General features: G+C 39.0%; 2 protein-coding genes across 2 annotated transcripts in view; both read right to left on the minus strand.

Annotated features, from left to right (window-relative positions):
• Positions 1–4,928, minus strand: part of PLEKHS1 (pleckstrin homology domain containing S1) — a 12,758-nt gene extending 7,830 nt beyond the window's left edge. The window contains exons 1-5 of the mRNA XM_014310374.2: positions 4,716–4,928; positions 2,928–3,061; positions 2,421–2,512; positions 2,223–2,329; positions 710–844 (exon numbers count right to left, since the gene is read on the minus strand). Of these exons, the coding sequence (XP_014165849.1) occupies positions 710–844; positions 2,223–2,329; positions 2,421–2,512; positions 2,928–2,958 (365 nt within the window). The 5' untranslated portion in view covers positions 2,959–3,061; positions 4,716–4,928. The remainder of the gene's footprint in view (positions 1–709; positions 845–2,222; positions 2,330–2,420; positions 2,513–2,927; positions 3,062–4,715) is intronic.
• A 1,363-nt stretch (positions 4,929–6,291) lies between these two features.
• The window catches only part of CASP7 (caspase 7), an 18,860-nt gene continuing 11,132 nt past the window's right edge, over positions 6,292–14,019 (minus strand). The window contains exons 2-6 of the mRNA XM_005416368.2: positions 11,533–11,681; positions 10,549–10,677; positions 9,896–10,071; positions 8,368–8,506; positions 6,292–7,826 (exon numbers count right to left, since the gene is read on the minus strand). Coding sequence (XP_005416425.1) covers positions 7,603–7,826; positions 8,368–8,506; positions 9,896–10,071; positions 10,549–10,677; positions 11,533–11,681 — 817 coding nt within the window. The 3' untranslated portion in view covers positions 6,292–7,602. The remainder of the gene's footprint in view (positions 7,827–8,367; positions 8,507–9,895; positions 10,072–10,548; positions 10,678–11,532; positions 11,682–14,019) is intronic.

Below are 14,019 nucleotides of genomic sequence, written 5' to 3' on the forward strand. Positions count from 1 at the left end.
CAGAGAGCTAACAAGGCTTGGGAATGCATTTGGGCCACCAGGATGAGAAACATGCCATGGAAGGGCTATTGAAGCTGTTTTTCATGCTTGCAGTGGATTTAGTCGGATTAATTCTGGAATGCTTCCCATGAGTGTGGGCTGTGAGAGCCGCGCCCCAGGGGAAGGCTTTGGGTGGCACGCTCAAGCAGCACCCAGGTATGTGTTTTTCTTCTTATCAGAATTTCACACATCAGCTGCTCTTCTGCAAAAAAAGCAAAAATTCCCCCTGACGTGCTCGTGACTGGGAAACTGAAGAGGAGATGCTGGGAACCAGCAGTACAGGAGCACTGTGACAAACATCCTCCTCCCTCACCTAACTGAGCTGTGGCTGATCACCTCCACAGAAACAGCTCCTGCCCCTCCTCAGGACTCAATTGCAGCCTGAAACAGCACAGACTGCACCCCCTTGCTGCAGCAAAAGCCCCAGCCAGCACTTTGAGGATCTGTTATTAACCCAGCCAGGAGTAAGAGGAGGCAATGCCACAAAAAAAAAGCAGTTTTCCATTGGATCAGGCAGCTGAATCACCTCATCCCAGAGCTGGGCCATCAGTAGCTGAGACACAGAAGGGAATGGCTGTGAAGGAGCAGGGCCCTTCCTTGGGGCACAGCTTAGTGCTGCATTGGTTTAACAGCCCTGTCCCACTGCTTTTGCACATCCTGCTATGCCCACCTGCTGTCCCCAACGAGGTAGTAACATCTGCTTCCAGTGCTGATGGACATCACCTGCTCAGGAAGGCATTTAAACATCTTCCTCACCGTTTCCATAATTTCAGCATTACTTATGCCAACTTGAATACTTATGATTCTGTGAAGATAACCATGGGAAACATCCTAGATAACTCTACACAGTTACATGCAAATAGACACACACATATATGTGTGCATGTCCATATTTTACTCTGAGCACAGCAAAATATGATGTGATCTGCAAGGGGAAAGTTAAACATTTTTCCACAGAAAAAACTTCTCAAGAAAATAAATGCACACATTCAAAAGAGGTGGTCTTTCAACAAAGAAAGTCTCCAGGCAAAATATATAAAATTAACTTTTGAAAAGTGCCCAGAATATGGATCCTCATTTCTGGAAAAAGGGGCTTTTGGTTTAATTCAGAATCTTGAAAAGAAACAATAGTAAGAAAAATTTCTTGTGGAAGTTTTTTAACCACTATAAAACAATGATTTGAAACAAATTGTATATTAATAGAGTTTTAATGAAGGGGAAGGGGAACAGAAGTACTCTTAATGGATACTTGAAGCACTTGAAGCACTACTTCCATTAACTTCCAAGAAGCCAAATTAATAAAAGTAATAACAACAATAATTATGGTAATAATGTAACCACAGACCACTGAGCAAGCTGCAATATTTTTGAAAGCTTCACAATGTAAATCCTTTTAATGGAAGAAGCGCAACAGCAATGTGTTGAGTGACGTCCTTGCCTAACAATTCCAGGAGCCTGGAGTATTAACTTCTAGATCTGACAGGAAATATTTACATTTCCCATTACATTTTCTGTTTCCCTTGCACATATTTCAGACCATCCCTGGCATAGTAAAGGGTACCAGTCCGAAGGCAGGGACACTCAGTCTTGCTGCAGTAGGCATGGGCTGACAGGAGGGAAATGACCAACCTAAATGAGCCAAGCAGGGCAATTTCTTGGCAGAATAAGAGGCAGTGAGCAACCATAATCAGCCCAAAGGGTTATGAGAAAGTCAGGAGACCTTTGCACAAACCTGCAAAGGACCTTGTGAAGCTGCAAGCTGGGAAAGGGTGTGTGCCACAGCTGAGAGTGGCACAGCCTGTCCTGATTGACCTGTGAGTGAAAGCATGGCACTGTCCTGACAGGAGGTGAAATGTGTTTTACTGCAGGGACACAGCCTGGGATGCAGGAACACAGTGGGATTGTGGAGCCAGGCCAGGTATCTCACTGGCAGATACATCACAATCACTCACACAAAAGTAAATCACAATAAAGCAAATCAGGATTTTCACTTTTACATATATCCTAGCTGCACCCAAAGCCTACAAATCCCAAGGGATTCTTTTGTGGAGTTCATTGGGTTTGAATCAAGAACCCAATCCTGACCTGTTGGGTCAGGAGCAAGTGCTTGCACAATCAGTGGCCACTGAAGAGCGCTGATACATGACTCAAAATAAAAAAGATGATGCATTTGTGCTACATACTGGTCAACAGCTATGGAGCCTTTCACGTTTTGGCCTTTTAGATACTTCAGGATGTAATTCCCTGTGCTGGACTTGGACAGGACAAACAGACGCCTTTTCCAGGAATTCTGCCAAAGAGAAAGCAATTTGTGTCTCATTAAAATTCAGGACAGCAGATATGAGGGGTTGCTGAAATATGTCTAATCTGTGCTGGTATACCTGTGAGCTGAAAAGTTGAAGAGGTGGTGATTTGATGAGGAATCCGTGCTTGCAGACTCCACCTTCAGGGCAAAATGTATTTTGAATTCTCACTAATCAAAGAGAAATGAACAGCACCATTACTTAACTTGCTGCCAATTAATCTCTTTAAAAAGACCTGTTTGAACTGGAAATTGTTGCTTAGCACCAGGCTTCTATGCTTAAATGGCCATAAAACAAACATAAATCAAGGCTATAAAATATAGAGCCAGGCCCTGCTTCCCTGGTGTTAATGCTGACAACTGGCCCAAACTGCAAAGTAAAGGTGGTGAAAATGTAGGGGCACAGAAGATATCATGAGCTGCTGCCTTATTTAATTGATCTTATTTAACTTTTGGGGTCTGGTCTTAGCTTCTTAATTAGTGATCTGAAATGCACCCCTAAAGAAATTCATAGATGGCATTTGGGTAAGGATAGATCATCTCACCACTTTACCACTGAGAAATTTTAGTATAAGAAATTTTGTACCTGCAGAATTTCTTTTACTTGTAGAAGCCATCCTGATTGTGTCTTCCACCCAGATAACAAAAAGAGCATAAATGTTGAACTAATGCCTTTCAATTTGCTTGCTGCAGAGCAGCATTTCACTGCACACACAATTGCTGTTGAGAAAATAAAAAAAATCTTACAATGGTTAATTTTCATACTGATGATCAAAATACATAAAACAGCCATAATAACTATTAATTTAAATATATTCATAAATAATTTTATATCATATTAAATTGTACACTATATGCTATATTTGTTATTTTGTAATACAATCACAAAATTACAAATAACAAATATTATCCACTTTTATAAGCCAGAAAGATTTGCCTAGAAGTGATGAGGGCTGCCAAGAGAACTTCATTTGGCCATTTCTTTTGCACTAGTCACAACACCTGTAACCTAGGAATACTGCACCCGTGTATGTTTCTGACACTGCTTTGCCAGTATGATCAGTCCTGTACAAAACTGGCATAACTTGGCCTAAAGAGTTTAAAATATATGTAGAAAATACAGTTTTAATACTATGGCAATTTTAATGATTTGTTGTATTAATACAATGCCTTTCCAAAAGTTTCCCTTTGCCTTTCCTCAAAACTCTCATTCCCTGCAAAATCAGGTCTTGGCTGGAAGTTGTTGTACCTACAAGGAGGTTACACAGACCCCCTTGTGCCACCTGAAGCCACAGAGCCTCTCCTGGGAAATTCTGAAGGATTACAAGTGCTGTTCTCTGGCTCTTTACTGAGAACCCTGGCTGCAGTGAGAGATTCAAGGGCTTTCCTCTGTTTCTCTTTCTTCAGTTATTTTGCTCCATGGTGCCAAAAGTAAACGTGGTCCAGTCAGGAGTAGGGTGGTCAGGAATGGGGTGGGTTACACATGGAATTTTACCCCTGAGACACATCTAAAGCTATAAACTTTCATTCCTCCTGTTCTAGACTGTAAATGGGAATGACCCACTGCAAGCTTAGGTCCATCAGAGGTTTCTGCACATTTCTGTCAGTGTTTTTTTGAGTTTTTCTTTCAGGGACACCTTTGCAATTTTTGCCTTTTGGGAAGAAAGATTTGTTGTACAAATGCCGTGATAAACTGCTATGAAATTTGCTTCTAGAGTTTTCATTTGTTGCCTACCAGAAAAATAAAAGGAAATTTGTACAAACTGCTACGAAATTTGCTTCTAGAGTTTTCATCTGTTGCCTACCAGAAAAATAAAAGGAAAAAAAAGCAATTTCCAAAACTAAAAATGACTGTACACAAAGTCAGTAGTAGGGGCACACACCTTGGGTTGCAATGAAAGGCAATATATTGTTCTGTTCAGTGTGACTGACAGTCACCTCAACTGGCAAACAATGCAATTACTACAAAACAATGTTCCAAGAGTCTCTGGCAGGATAAAAGTCTCTTCTGGATGTCAGTAAAAGTCAAGATTTGCATGTAGGAAGACAAATACCCGTGAGATTAGTTGTGCTATCTCACTCTGCCTTTTGGGAAAAAATTTTTAATTGTTACATCTAATTGTCTTTTCAACTGAAAGCAACATGGTAAACAGGTTATGTCTAATTCAAAACAGAAAATGCCAATTCCATGATTATACCCCTTCAGATTTTTGTATGCTAGGCATTAAGGGATTTGATTGCTTCAAACCTTTTGAAATGCAATGAGACATTTCAGTCAAAATGCAAAGAAAATGCCTCAAATTATTATGATGAAAGCTGTTATAAAACTTCAAAAATTTCCAAGATAAGGAAAACAAACTGTGTTAATACTTACAAGCAAAATGTCTTCATGGTGAAGAAGGTTATTAGAGAAATACACTTTCATGTAAATCCAGATTCCCTGTACTGCCTCCTGCAGCAAAACACGACGAGTCCTTGCCCTGCATTGTGACTGCCCTCTTCTAGTCCTTGTATAAATACAAACACCTGAAATATGACCCACAAGGAAATTCCTGTTTCTGCATGGGAAGTAACTAAAGACTGCTCTGGAAAGGGGAAATCCAGAAGATTAATATTCACTTAGAAGCAATGAAAAATATGCACATTTGAGGCAGTGATAAATGTCTCCCACATAGGAAAAAAACCTGGAGACAACCTGGTTTTGTTGGTTCAGCTTTCTGAACAGTCCCCTCATTTCCTGAGCTGTTTCTAAAGCACAATATCCACCCATGGCTGGAATATAAAGCAGCAGTAAGAACCCTAAAAGATCATAAAAGTACCATAAATTGAAACCAATTTCAGACTTAAACAGCATTTAGTTAAACATACAATGGTGGAGCAGGATTTCTTGCGCTGCCCATGTCATGACAATGTAATTTCAGTGTTAGTCTTGGCTGAAAGTGAATTTTTGGGATTCTCTCCAGAAACATTCAGTGTATCAATAATGAAAGTGGATTTGCACACTAAACCATCTGGCTAATCCTGCAGATGGCAAGGGAATTGCTTTCCAATAGAAAATAGTCATAAATTTGATCAGGGAAAAAAAGGTAAATCACTATTCAGCAAGCTGGCTCTGCTGGAGTGGAAGGGTCAAGGGTTCCTCACTCTGAGTGGGCTCCTTCAGGCTCAGAGCTGCACAGATCCCAGCTCTGTCAGTATCACCATTCAGGGGTGATGTCTGGTGGTATACAATTTTCTTTTGAAATATTATTAATTTTATCTGGACATGATCTGAAGTAATGCACATCCAGCAGAGATCCTGGTCCTGACACAAGGGGATGTTTTTCTGTCTTTCACTTCTTCTCTGAGTTAATCTTTCCTCTCAGGCAGTGTATTCAGGGATTTTATGCTGATCTTTCTATATCTCATATATTGGAACTGGCCTGAAGTTCCGGAGACAGTGGAATATTGTTCACAGAAATTTAAAAACAGGCTAGACCTCAACAAATAAATACTAATGAACTATAAAGACATGAAAGACCCTCTAGAGAAGTAACAAATACTGAAATGTTGGCTGGCCATGGTAAACCAGGAACATCCTTAATTCCAGAAAATAGCTTAAGATGGAGCTATTTGTCAGAAGCAACAGGAGAACACTTCCACGTGCACTGCTAGAGCACTGTACAATTTACAGTATAAAGGGCAAGATGAAGCACTGGTGGAACATGGTATTTCCAATATAATACTTCCCCTAACTTTGGTTTACTCCAAGAGAGGACATGGCCTGTCCAACCCAAGTCACCCAGTGCCAAATCACTTTTCTAATCTACCTTTCCCCTGACACTGTAAACCTCCTCCTGAAAAGATGCCAGAGACCACCTGCATTCCTTAAAGAGAAAGAGACTGGGATATATCTTGGTTGGTTTTTGTTTTACCGAATCGGGTGACAAACATGCAGATATACAAAGGAATTTAAAAAAAAATGATTTTTATTGATGTCATGCTCAATATTTCCATAAATCATAATTTATTTAATTCAAACAACTGTAAATTTGACTCATGAAAAAAATATATGTCTCAATATTTCACAGTATTTGTAAGAAAATAAACTTAACAATTTGCTAACTTGGTTTTCATTTTCTCAGAAGATTGCAAGGAGTATAGAGTACATTAACAGGGAAAAGGATGAACAACTAATTCTTTATCAGTTTAACCAAATCATTAAACTTACTTCTTTTGACCTAGCTACCAACTAAGGGAAATATAAAAGTAGAAATATAAAGATCACCAACAAAACTCTAAAACACAAAATCAAGACCATACAGTAACTAAGAAGGCACTTTTGGTTTCTGATTCAAGTAACCATTTCCAGTTTTGGCAACTAGAAGTTAAATTTAAACACACATTTTTTTACTGGAACATATAATTCTACCTTTTCAACATTAAATTTTAATGTTTTAAAGCCTTGTCATTAACTTTGGAATCAACAAGCAGACATTTTTATTTCTGCAAGCAGAAGAAATGCAATGCCACCGTTTCAGGTTGTTCTCTCAGTCAACTGTCATTTGCAAGGCAAAATATCTTTACAAAGGCACTTTAATATGGTTCCATCCAAGTAGAATTTGCCAATCTTTCACGAAGATTTTAATTTTGATTGTTCTATTTGTTACATTTCTATACTGCTCAGGTAAATAATCTAAAAATATTGATTTTTTTATACATTCATCTTATGCTAGAATGATGACTAAGTAAACTGACTTCCAGATTGAGCACAGAGCAACCATTAGCCTTCATGAATAATGTTCATCAATTAAAACAAAATTAATATATTAGACTAAGAAACACCCTTTTAAATAGCTACAAACTCTTTTATTACTGGACATACCCATAATATGATGGTCTTTGGAAATTTCCAAGGAGATTATGGTTCCATGAGCTAGCAGTGAACAAGAAGGAGTCGCAAGATTTTTTTTGGTTTTATTCTTAATTTACAATCTGCTTTCTGAGAAAAAGCTTTATGGGTCATAACATCTTCAGTAGCCATAAATCATGACAGCCACACTAAGAGAAATCAAGACACAATAATTAGTGGTAGCTGTCAGGCTGGCCCACAGCTTCTTTAAAATATTGCATATTCTCCATCGATCAGATACCCCATCTTACAAAAAAATCTCGTGTTACCACATGTCTGTTATTAAAAATGCGTTACTCCTGTCCACAACCACATCTCCACCCAAAACCACAGCCTGAGCTTCCATCAGGGGCTGCACTGAAGTGCCCTGTCAGAAGTAGAGCTCCTTGGTGAGCATGGAGACCACGCAGGGGATCTGCTTCTTCTCGCTGAAGCGCGGATCGTCCGACTGCGACTCGAAGTTGGTGGCCACCACGTAGTTGACCCGAGTGAGGATCTGCATGATCTCAAGCTGCTTCCCATGCTCGTTCAGCACAGAGCACAAAGACTGCACAAACCAGGAGCCTCTTCCAGGATTCCTCCAGGAGTAATAACCTGACAGGAAAGACGGGGAAGAAAATACAGGGCGTGACTTTTGCTCTTTTGTGTGAAAGATTCTGGGCAAAGATTGACAATGCACACACTGAAAGCTGAACTCTTAACGGCTGTGTTACACATCCTACTTCATTAAAGCTGAGAATAATGTATATTAACTCTCCAAACCTCACACTGCTCAAGAACCATTCTACATTTTGGCATTAGGGAATCTGCAAGAAGTAAAATGACACAGGTTTCCTTTCTGAGGATAAGTATTGTACTGTAACTATTCGTCTTCCTGCCTTCATCACACATTCAGCACTCCAGGACATGGAAGTGCAAGATTCCCAGAACACAGGGAATCCTTTGGCCTTTGCCATCTGTAATCTCCCTTTTCCTCTACAGCCAGTGTAGAAGGGATGGATACCCAATGTACACTGAGCCTTTGTGCTTTGTCCATCAGTGTAAAATGTATCATCAGGGGCTCAATCTCCAATCCAGTCAGTACGGATGGTGAGTATTCAGGCTTCTACCCCCATCTTGACCCTCTTTTCCTTACCTGGCACTGTGGAATAAGCAAACAGAAAATCTGCCTCTACTGGGATTTTGTATCTTGGGTTGGCATCTGTCTCCAGGGTGTCATTGGCAGGTCCAGAGTCAGTTTGTATTCCTTCATCAAATTCAGAGCCTCTGCAGGCCTGAAAGCAGAGAATACAAATAGCATGTTTCCAGTAAGCAGAAACAAGGTGTTATAATAATTGGTATTCATCAAAGTTTTTTATTGGATTCAGTTCTAAGCAGTACTTTGAATGTATTAAAAGCAGAGATGCAATTCTGGGGGATATCTAATTGTTCATTGACAAAGTTACAAGTTTACCCTTTGAAAAATATACATCCTGTAAGAAGAGGGAGGCAAAGGTGTTGAGGCTGTGCATCTCAGCTGTTTGTCAACAAGTGCCATGTCAGCACTGGTTTATTCTAACCATGATTAATTTTACCAGTCTAGAGTTATTGTCAGCACCCAATTATTACATAATGCTGTGTGTAGTGTGACTTCTGGACAATTTCTTGACAGTGGACTCCACAGGTGGAGACTCTACAGTGTGGACAATGTGGTCTAGTGTTTGACCACCCATTACAAATATATTGCATTTTTAATACTTTTCCATTTATCTCTTTGATTCTTAATTTTCTCTTAATGGTGGGTTTAGCTAAAGGGCACACTGGGACAATGGTCCTGGTGGGTAATTTTCAGCTCTTGATCAGTAGCTTTGACTGACAGCTCTTGCAAAAGAACAAGTCTGACTGGCTTATGTAAGAGGGCTGATTACCTTTATTAAGATAATTTTAAAGTCTATAAAGCAACCATGTCAAAAGTGTAATTAGAAGAAACATCACTTCAGTAGTATGAAGAGTCTAAAACAGTTTTCCCTTTGAGGATGAGGATTAATTGATGGATTAATAGCTTAGGGAAAACCACATCTGCTGCAACTCATGTATGTAAATAATACTATGTATAATGTAAAAAAGAGAATTCAGACCCACTATACGTCAGTTACTGCTGTTTGAAACAGTTGTCTTTAAAAGTTTAACAAATACAATTAATACATTAACTAATAATTGTATTAACTAGTATAATTATTTACATGGTAGTTTAAAAATGCAATATAAATTTTTAGGCTACTGAGGGAAAGAAAAGTGTTTCTTTAAGCAGTGATTTGTAGAAGCAGCCTTAATTCAAAGAGACCTGGACAATATTACTCCTATTGAAAATCATATACTGTCCTTAGCTCTGTTTGCAGAAGTGAGTCTATCTTTCCACTTTGAAGTTCACGTATTACCAAGAAAAACCATGTAGAAAATTACAATGATAATATTCTTTACACCTGTAAATCTCATATATAAATTATCTTTTAAAAACAAACAATAATTTGATCCATAGACAAACTTCTCTCAACACATTTTTTCACAAACCTCCAGCAGCATTCAGTAAGTCAAGCTACAGGATTTTTCTAGGGCAGACAACCAACAAAGCATGTTTTCCCTGCTGCACCGGTAGGACACTGTATTCACCTCAGGGCTATTACCTGAATGAAAAACAGTTTGGGTTTGCCTATAAGGCTTTTACATTTGTCTCCTCTGAACAGGGCAGTCAGACTCTTGATAGCCATGGGCCCATCTGTGCCATAGATGAGCCCCTCTTCCCCATGGCTCAGGAGGATACAGGCAAAGCAGGCAGCATCACTGTGGTTCTCCTCAGCAGCTGCAAGGCAAACACTTCTGAGTCAAAAGGAAGCCACGTTTTAAATGGAAATTATATTTAACAAATGCATTTTTCTGAGGCTAAATATACACTGGGCTCCTACTGTCAGGCACGAGGAATGGATCATCTTTTACAAGGTGGTGAGTACCTTGAGTACATGGATGCATCCTTCACTTGACTCTGAGTTTAGCCCACTGGAATCAACAGGCTGAACTCCTCATCTAATATGAAGGCTCTTCAGCTAATACATGGGACAAGTGCTTCACAAGAACACCGTGCATTTCTGAATTGATGCTGGGGGATGAGGTGTGGAATTAAGCCCAGTCCATTCCGAAAACAAATCCTTCCATACAGAAAATTGTATGTGTGGGGCCTAAGCAATCTGCTCTACTTTAACCTGCTGTGAACAGGGAGCAGATTCAGTGATTTCCAAAGGTCTGTCCCCTTCTAAATTATTCTATGCTTCTGAATTTCTACCTTTCTTCAGTAATTTTTCCATATCATCACGGCTTCGGTCATGGTGTATATCAACCTCAAAGCCCAAGTTCTTAAAGCTCTTAGCAAGGTCTCCAGCATCTTTGTCAGTGCCATTGCGTGTGCCCATTCCTGCCAGAAAACAAAGAACATGGTTGACTGCACATTACACAACTCAAAGTGATTCACGTGTTCGAAGGCAAATGTTTAAGTTTATCATTGATAAAATTAAACAATGTCTTGGTGACATGTTTTTAAAACAATCCTCTAGCAGCATTGAGAACAAATTGTGAGATTTTAAAAATAAGGCAATGTTCAGTGTTAACACATATCTTATCCTGAAAAATGCTGGCGTGCCCCCAGCACCTTGAAACACAGGAGCTCTAAGGATGATCCAGCTCCTTTTGGTTATGCAGCACAACACAAAGCACCCCATGGAAAACCTATTGAAAAGTGTCCCTATTATACCCAGTAAAAGGAACTGACACAGAATCTTTGGGGGAAACAACTTACTGTGTTTGCCTAGTGTACAGGAAAAATCCTACAAACCTGATTGTAACACAAGTATTTGTCTACTTTGAAACCACATGTGGCCTGGAAAGTTGAATGCAGGAGTGAACAGAGCACAGCTACAGATATTAGCTTTTGTAGCTTTTAGCTGCAGCTCAGGGACAGAGAATTTATAACATGGGCTGCAGATGCCAAAGTTCAAATTTTAACAACATAGTTTTAAACTCCGGAACAAAGGTTTAGTTTGAAGTTAGTACAGCAAGGAGACATGGTGTTTGAGACATATACTGAAAAGATGTTGAAAAGAGCCACTAACATTGGTGTTAGAGAACAGGAAAAGTTTTAGGAACAACTATTTATCAAAAAGATAAAAACATTCATTAAAATTGCATGTCCTAAAAATAGAATACTTATTAATTAGAGAAAGTGTAAAAATTCTATGGTCTGTAATGAGTATCATCAAAGAAAGAACATTACCTGTCTTGTCTTCAAAATTTTTGTTGTTTATAATAATACATTTGCCAACTTTCTTGTAATCCATATTATACTGGAATGTGGGTGTAACAATTCGGTATTGATTACTAAGAGAGGGCTTTGGCTGCTCTTCTTCTCCATTCTTCCTTTTTCTAGGGGAACCAAATGAAATTATTGTTAGTGACCAGTCACATGCATGGCCTATTTACTGTAATTCAAACCACTCGTGCAGCCCTGCCCAATGTTTCTCTTTCTCCAATATTTGTTTTCTTCATTTACATTTTGGATTGAGGGATAAAGACTTCGTGATTTCCAAGAAGTGATTATTGTGTGTGGATGGATTCTGACGAGGTGAAATAACTCTGGAGGGAGCTGCAGCCAACAGCAGGACACAGATCCTGACCCAGAGATAAAACAAATGGCCTGCATGAAGTGAGGCTGGCAGCAACCTTTTGCAAACTGTTTCTGGACATATTTTACTTTTACTGTAAGTAATTAATGTAAGAACAAACACATTTCCCTCAGTAGCCATTCCAGGAACATAAGATATGCAGTTTACCCAACTGTGTGATTTGTTTACTGAATCACCATCATCCCTAAATTTTGTTCAGATTAAGACTAAGAAGTAGGTAGTTTCTACTAAAAAAGGTTACAGATGTGAACAAGTCAGGTGTTAATTTGGTCTGCCAAACAGCAGTCTGAATCTATGCAAAGACCCAAGCACATTTCAATGTAATCATTGATACCTGAACATTGTAAAATAAAACCTAAGAAAAAACAAATCAAACTATTATAATAATGATGTTAATGGGTTATATTAATAAATCTTCTCTGGTACTGATCTTTTTGCTCTGTACTGGAGCCTTACACTGGATTAGAAAGAGATGCCAAGGGATAGCACAGACATTACTCACAGATTTAATCTAAATAAAGTATGAATACCAAATCAATTACAGCCAGCATGCACACCACAAGTATGAGATGTACTTGCTTTTACAGGTGGACTTTTTGGTCCAAGCAGGGGGCTTCAGGTGTGGTTAAGATTTCCTCAGGAAAAACTGACACCAGGAAGAGCCTATAAGGAGTCTGATTCAATCCCAGAATTATAAGGAAGCTTTGGAGCCCACTTAAAAACAATGCTCAGGAAAGGGCAGAAGAAGTTATTGGCACCTCTCTTATTTGTTCCAGCATCCAGCTTCCAATAGTATTTAGTGCTGATGTCTGAGAGGAAAACATAAACTACTTTCACAACACAAAGAACTGTACAATACAGTTTGGTTATAACATTAAATTTTTCCTATAAGCTCAATTAATTTAAGTACTTTCACTATTCTCATCCTGACATCTTCCTAAAGAAATATTAATTTATTTGCTTCAATAATAACCTGTAGACATGAGATTGCTATGAATTGATTAAATGTAGTTTAGGGAATCTATTTTCTTACCTGCCTGATTTAACAATGGTTGTCTTTTAGCTTTAAGTGTTCTTTTTTTCATTACTAAAGGACAAGACCAATTGGAATCTATAATAAACCTCCTTTAAATGATTCATCATGTATAAATGCTACTGCAATTCAATTTCAAAACAGCTTCATCTTATCTTTGAGTGCCGTCACAGTCTATTATAAAGGGCCAAATTAAATAGCTGCACCTGGCAGGCTTCCATTATACTCTTTTTACATGTGACCATCTTAATATCATGTCCTCTTTTAGACTTCCCTTAGAGACTGAAAAACAAGATATTGAACTGTATCTACTTGAGGATTATGTCTGGAAATACAGGGTTTTTTTTCCCCTGACAAATTGCAAGTATGGATATTACGCCTGCATATGCTTCTTGGGGGCTCTGGAAGCAATAATTAAATATGCTTTGCCTCAAGAAAAAGTCTTAACCAATTCTTAACTAATTCTTCTAAAGAATCAGTCAGAGCTGTATGATGCTGATATTACATTTGACTTTCAAAGAGATTTTGGATTCTTATTTTAACCTATAATTCCCCCTGGTTCTCCATCACCAGACAGTTCTTTGTGAAAGACAGAAAAAGAAATTTGAGAACCGCAAATAAACCACTCATGTCCATGAAGAGGCATTTCCTCAGCCCACAGGTTCTAGTTTCTACACATTTATCTGGCTTCAGTGATTTCCTGAAAAAGTCATTCAAACAACAGTGGCTGTTATAGACAACAGGAGATCTTCAAGGGGATTGTGCACACATTTCTCTTTATGTCCAACCCATGAGCAGCTGTCAGCACTTAGGGATGGACCCATTTGAGCAGCAACATGTTTACACTGTCTGCTCTTCTAAAATCCTGGAAGTGACCTAATCCAGCCCAGAAATCAGGCAGCCACGTTACCCCACAAAAAGCCCCACTGAAAACAGCAGCAAGGGTTAAGTGGCACAGCAATGCAGCCACACAACTTCTCTGAAACCACCTCACTCCCAAGGTCAATAGTTCGCACTCATTCATGCAGAAACACTCGTGAGTTTA

Source organism: Geospiza fortis, unplaced genomic scaffold (genome assembly GCF_000277835.1).
Source record: "Geospiza fortis unplaced genomic scaffold, GeoFor_1.0 scaffold130, whole genome shotgun sequence".
Taxonomy (NCBI): Eukaryota; Metazoa; Chordata; class Aves; order Passeriformes; family Thraupidae; genus Geospiza; species Geospiza fortis.